The sequence below is a fragment of the Myotis brandtii genome, unplaced genomic scaffold (assembly GCF_000412655.1).
Source record: "Myotis brandtii unplaced genomic scaffold, ASM41265v1 scaffold915, whole genome shotgun sequence".
NCBI classification, from domain to species: domain Eukaryota; kingdom Metazoa; phylum Chordata; class Mammalia; order Chiroptera; family Vespertilionidae; genus Myotis; species Myotis brandtii.
In genome coordinates, this window is record NW_005371769.1 from 1,201,109 (window position 1) to 1,207,417 (window position 6,309).

Below are 6,309 nucleotides of genomic sequence, written 5' to 3' on the forward strand. Positions count from 1 at the left end.
CTCGGGGAGGACGGTGCCAGTGCCTCGCCAACAGCCCAGATGCTCGTGCTCGGGCTCTCCCTGCCTGGGCGGGCCACACGGGAGCAGCGCTGTCGGGGCGTTCCCAGAAGGTACCCTCAAAGACCCCTTGCTCATCTGAGAGCTGCTGAAGAGGCTGCGCACCCCGAGGTTCGGGACTTTTCTCACCAAACAAGGTGGCGGCTTCCGAGGTGCTGAGGCTGAATTGGGACTCGAGGAACTTGGGGCCGAACGTGGACATGCCAGCGATGAGCGTGGCCTCGGTGGCCCCAGCCAGGCAGAGCAGGATGAACACGGGGTTCTTCAGGAGGAGCCAGATGGAACTGGACAGGGCAGGGGGATGGAGACAAGAGAGAAGAGACAGAGGGTCAGAGTGGGCCAGAGCCAGGGTGTGAGGAAGCCCAGCTCCTGAGGCCATGGTCCTTCCCACCTGAGCTCACTGAGGCCCAGTTCTGTGAGGAACAGAGTGGGTCGCCAATGAGCTGGGAGGCACCCCACATTCATTCCAGAGAAACCAAGAGGATGTGTTTGGCTGGGCTGTGGCAGGGAGTGAACTTGCACCAGGATCCTGAGGTTGTGGCTTGTAAAGCTGCTGTCACTGATTACGGAAGTCTTATCACCGCCTTGGCCAGAGTTCAGGCTTTGGTGTGAGGAGGGACCTTGAGTGACCCAGGTCACTGTTTAATCACCTCTGGGGGCAATGGCTGCCAAGTCGTGGACTGGACGGGCCCCTGGGAAAGGGGACGGGGCACTGAGGGTGGGGCTCCGCCACCAGCAGCTGTGGGGAGGGGGCAGGAAGGCCCGCAGACAGAGGCCCCCCGGAGCCAGTGGGCTTGGACGGCTCCGCGGCTTCGCCTGCTGTATACTTGAGGGTGAAGACAGGGGCCCGAGGAAGTGTTGGTGTTGGTGCCATCGAGCCTGGCCGCTGATTCCCTGGTGGGCCCGCCTGGACCCACTTCTGAGGACTGAGAACTCGGAGCCCCGCACAGCCTGGGGACCACTTGGCCGTGGGTCTGGCTGTGGGTCAGGGTTTCAGGAGCGTCGGAGGTGGGCCGTGAGCCTGGAGGTGCTGGCGTCACGCCCGGAAGCTTCGCTGGGGAGGTGTCTGACCCGTGTCACAGTGTCGGACTCGGAGCCGGGCCTCGGTCTGCAGAGGCTCCGAGCGCCAGGCCCTGCAAGAGGGGGTCCTGCAGGCCGCTAGCGGTGCAGCACTGTTCAAACGTGCGACACTCAGACTGTTAAGATGTCGTGAGAGCCCGGCCGGGGGCTCAGCTGGTTGGGCGCTGCCCCGTGCACCAAAGCGCTGCCGGTTGGATTCCTGGTCAGGGCACATACCCCGGTTGTGGATTTGATCCCCAACTGACAAGTGTACGGAAGGCAACCGATTGATGTTTCTCTCTTACAGCGATGTTTCTCTCTTTGTCTCTCTCTTCCTCTCTCTAAGCATGTCCTTGGGTGAGGATTAAAAAAAAAAATCAATGGCAGTAAATGACAGTCGTGAGGGAGGCAGAACTTGGGATGGAAACAGACATAAAACCCCGGGGGGTCTGGAAATAGAGGGGCTGGGCCTCTGCGGGCAGCAGGGCCCCAGCCCACACGGCTTTTCTCTGCACCTGTTCTCCCGCCACCCCGTCCCCTCAGCCACGCAGCAGCGTCTGGGGCCAGCACAGAGGTGTCGCCAATGGCTTATGTCACTGTCCCCAGAAGTGGTGAGGGACACAGGCTGGGGTGGGGCAGCCTCACTCTCATACGCTGACAGCAAAGCAGGTCCTGTGACACGTGACTAACACGTGGCTGACAAGTGGCTCTGGGTGCTGTCGAGGGGGTCAGGGCTGCTCCCTAAAGGGCCGGAGCTGTGCCTGGCCTGTGGGTCTCCTGCCCGAGGGCAGCCTCGGCCACCCTCACGCCAGCATCTGTCAAAGCAACTTGGAACATCGTGACCCTGAAACGCTCTTCTCGGAGGACGCGGGATCTGAGCAGCAGGCCTGCAGGGGCCACAATTCCCCGCAGCGCCCGCCCCTCGGAGCAGGCGGGTGGGGCCGCCTAGTGAAGGACACCCCCACTGTCTTTCCAGACATGAGTGACTTGCTCAGCTGAACTCAGGGCAGCCCTCACCAGGCCTCGCTCCAAGGGGGAACCCAGTGCCTGCAAAGCTGGCTTCCTCACAGGGTACTGGGAAGGCCGTGGACAAAATGTCATCGGAGTGGGTGTGGCCGGTAGTGGGTGTGGCCGGCGGGGCTCTGGCGGCTCAGGGCAGCCGCCCTAGCATCTTCTCCGCCAGGCACAGGTCTCAGGTCCCGTCTGTGTTCTTTGGGAGGGACATCCAGGGGTGGCCAGTCCCTCCCTGCCTTGCCCAGACCAGCCCACATGCTGGGGCCCTGGCTGGGCAGGAAGGCGGCTCTCTGGAGTGGCCAGCACACTCCTCGTTTCTTTTCCTGCAGGACGTGCGACTGAAATTCTTGGCTTGAATTTGCTCAGAGAACTAGTCATGATTTAACAGGCATGCGTACCGGCTTTCCTACCAGCAGCTGGTCTGGGAACTGAGCCTGGACATGAACTTCCTGACGTCAGCCACATCCCCGGGCCACTGGGGACAGGCCCAGTGCCCACATGGCGCCAGCTGGGAGTGTGCCAGGAGACAATGCGCCCACCCCCGGACGGTGTGGACCTGGGCCAGCTCGCCTGTGGGGGGCACCCTCCTGAGTGGGCGGCTCTTTTGGGGGATCTGACAGGAAGTGGGAGGGGAGAACAAGCCCTAGGCAGGTGGAGCCCTTCGTGTCGGCCCTGAGCCCCTTTAGCCTCCGCGCTGAAGCCAGGCACCAGGCTCACTCCCACTGCCAACAGCCCAAGCCTCCGTGGCCGTTAGACTGCCGTTAACGGGCCCAGGACACTGCAGGGTGGGGGGCGCTGGCGAGCGGGAGAGACCCCTGTGGAAGGCCCGATCCTGGGCAGAGGGGCCCTGGGCAGCCAGGAGCCCCCAGGCCCCGCCTCCTGCTGAGACCCCAGCAGCCCAGGCAGGGCTCTATTTGTGAACGAGGATGGCAAAGCAAGACCATGTCCCACAAGAGAGGGGAGACACGGACAAGACCTGCACACGGCTGGGCGGAGGGGCAGGTGCAAGGGCAGCGAGGGCCCGCCGAGGCCGGAAGGGCGGTGCTAGCCTGGAGCCCATGAGCTGCGTGCAAGCAACACCTAGTGAAGTGGTGGGAGGGTGCAACAGAGCGAGGGCCTGCGACCAGTTAGGGGCGACTCTTGGGGCATGGCCTGAGGTCAGTGGCGCGCCCCTGGGGACCAGGGGTCATGAAGAGGGCTTAGGGGCTGTGCGCTCACCACTCCAACACTCCTAGTTTGGGGCCAAGATTCCATGTGTGTGAGACCCCCAGAGGGTCTCCAGGACACACGGGCATGGGCAAGAGGCGCATGGCAGGTGACCGCCCCCCAATTCCTTACAGAGGCAGGTCTCTGATGGTTTTCCCGAAGCCGGGGCTGCGGGCCGCCTGGGGGCCCCTGTCCTTCAGCTGGTGTGTCTCGGAGGCTCTCATGGCCACGTAGCGCTGGGAGCCTGGAGGGACACAGATGCCGGAGACTCAGGGCCTGCGGGACATGGACGGCTGTGGGACGGAGGGCGTGCGGACCCACCCTGGCACAGAGTGGGACAGAGCCGGCAGACAACCTGGGGCCACCGAAACAAGCTCTGCCGTGGCCCCCAGGGGAGGGGCACCCAGCTGGCCGGCCCCGCCCTGCAGGATGGAGGACCGGCAGACACCCATGTCTGGACTCCCCTATGCTCTCAGCAGCTCACACACCGAGAGGGGCTGGCACACGGGGGGCGGGGGGGCACCCACCTGGCAGCTGCCGCGGGTAGCCGAGGATGGGAACTGCAATGAAGAAGGCAGCGGCCCCGGAGCCCAGGAAGCCCACCCACCAGGCACCAACCCACAGCGGGCTCTCGGTGGTCAGCTCGGTCCTGTGGGAAAAGGCAGTGGGGTCAGCGTCCAGGGCACGTGAGCTGGGTGTCCCTTGACTTGCTGGTCCACGCAGGCCAGTGGGAGGGTGGAGAGTGAGGGACACGGCCCCACCTACCTCTTGCACAGAAGGTGCACATTTGACACCCAATTTAGTCAACCTGAGGCCACAGGTGGCGTTTGTACGAGGGCAGAGGCGCGCCATCTGCAGAGAGAGTCAGGGTAGCCAGCAGTGCCCCATGCAGCTCAGAAGGCCGGGAAACCACCGAGACGGCGGGGCCTGGGGCACAGGGCCGCCCCTGGAGCCGAGTGGCCACTGGACCCTTCCTGCCTCCCCCCGCCCTCTCGTCTCTCTCTGTCTCTCTCTCTCTCTCTCTCTCTCTCTCCTGCTCAAATTTACAAAAAACCTAGTATCAAAGCAAAGTATGCAAGGAATAAAAGAAACACACTGTGGCCTAACAGGCAGTGCAGGTTTGGGCTTCACCGTCTTGGCACAGAGCTCCTTGGCTCCTTGTGATTTCCTGGGGGACAGCAGTGTCTTTGTTTGAATGTGGCCACTCTTGGCGGGTCCCCTGAGAGCCTCCGAGGGGCCTGGTCACCAGAAACACCAACCACGAGGTCAGCAAGTGGCAACCTTTGGTCCATGCCAACTCCGGGGGGTAGCTGACCACCAGCGGGCAATGAGTTAACCAACCACCCCTACGAAGGGAAGCCATAGAAACCCTGACAGAAGGGGGTGAACGTGTGGAGCTGGCACCAGAGGGTCCGGAGCTCTGCCCCTTTCCACACCGCACACCCATCTGTTCCTCAGTAGTTTCCTCCAGTGAGTCACGGGCCTCCCAAGGTCTGTGAGCCGCTGGAGCACATCACTGAGCCGAGCGGTCCTGGGAACCTCACTGTTGACCCCAGGGCGAATGGAAGGGAACCTGGTGCCTTTTCTGGGGGTCATCTCATGGGACTGAGCCCTGATCCTATGGGGTCTGTGCTGACACTGGGGAGTCAGGGTCAGAATGCAGTTGGATTTGGGACACCCAGCTGGTGTCTGGGAAGCGCTCGGCGTGGAAACGCCCACGGAAAAGAATCTCACGCCGCAGGCGAAGCCACTCTGTTCTGCAAAGGCACCGGAGGCCTGGTCTGCAGCTCGGGGCCGTCCTCAACACCGTTCCTGCCCCAGGCCTGTTCTCAAAGCCACGCAGACCAGCAGGCCCTGGACCACGCGATGCTCCACCTCACGCCCCTCCCCGGGACATCAAGTCCTCCTGCGGTTCCTGTGCCACAGGAGAGAGCCCCGCCACTCACCGTCGGCCGATTTCCGTGTAAATGTTCAGCAGGGCGCCTCCGATCAGGTAGCCGGCTGCGGGGCCGAGGATGGCCGCCGTGTAGAAGATGGCTGCGAGGGAAGCAGGGCCATCAGGTGGCTGCCATGCCTGCTCCCCGCCGGCTCACGGGACGTGACACGCAGACACCAGGGTCCACCGGGAAGCAGCCACCCACACCTGCACTGCCTGTCTGCCCTCCACTGGGTGCACCCCTTTAAATCAGAGCCTCCGCTGTGTCTGAGGTTTGGCTGGGGTCAACCTTTGAAGGGGATTTTAAACATTTCTCTCAGAGCCAACCGCAGGTGCCGCTGGGAGTCCTCCCCTCGCCTCAGCGCACCGAGGCCGTGTGCGGCCACCGGCAAAGTGCGCAGAGGGGCCAGCCTCTGAGCAGACGCCTGTCACACTGCCTGTCCCTCACGCCCCCGCCGGCCTCACTCACCGATGTAGACGGGCGAGTAGCTGGACTTGACGTTCTCATCCAGGTAGGTGACCCCCAGCGTGTACAGGGGCGTGGCACCCGCTCCGTGCAGGAACTGGCCCAGCATAAAGACCAGCCGGTAGCTGGACAGGCTCGAGGCGCGGTCCCCACATGCCACGCTGCGGTTGGCCCGGCACAGCCCGAGGCCCTCGTCCACCTCCACCTGGTAGGGGCCCGTGGTGAAGTGGGGCAGCGCGAACACCAGCGAGCCGGCGCCCATGAGCAGCACACCCCAGCCCAGCCAGCGGGGCTTGTGTCCATTGCCGCCGAAGTAGCTGACGAAGGTGAGGCAGAGGCAGGCGGCCAGGTCGTAGGTGCTGGCGATGAGGCCGCTTTGGTAGCTGTGCAGGTCGTAGCGCCGCTCGATGGAGGTGATGACCGTGTTGATGAAGCCGTTCACGGTCATGCCCTGCAGGAAGGAGGCAGCGCACAGGAAGCCCAGGAAGCCCCGCGGGGTGTTGAGGGCCTGCAGGCATTTGGGGGTGAAGGCCCGCCAGCCACACTCCGAGCTCCGCGGCCCAGCTGCCAT

At 63.7% G+C, this 6,309-nt stretch overlaps 1 protein-coding gene across 1 annotated transcript in view; it reads right to left on the bottom strand.

The window, feature by feature from the left end:
• SLCO4A1 (solute carrier organic anion transporter family, member 4A1) overlaps nt 1–6,309 on the bottom strand; it is an 11,287-nt gene that overhangs the window by 4,522 nt on the left and 456 nt on the right. Inside the window, 5 exon segments of the mRNA XM_014532772.1 lie at nt 187–341; nt 3,469–3,580; nt 3,864–3,985; nt 5,283–5,373; nt 5,742–6,309. Coding sequence (XP_014388258.1) covers nt 187–341; nt 3,469–3,580; nt 3,864–3,985; nt 5,283–5,373; nt 5,742–6,309 — 1,048 coding nt within the window.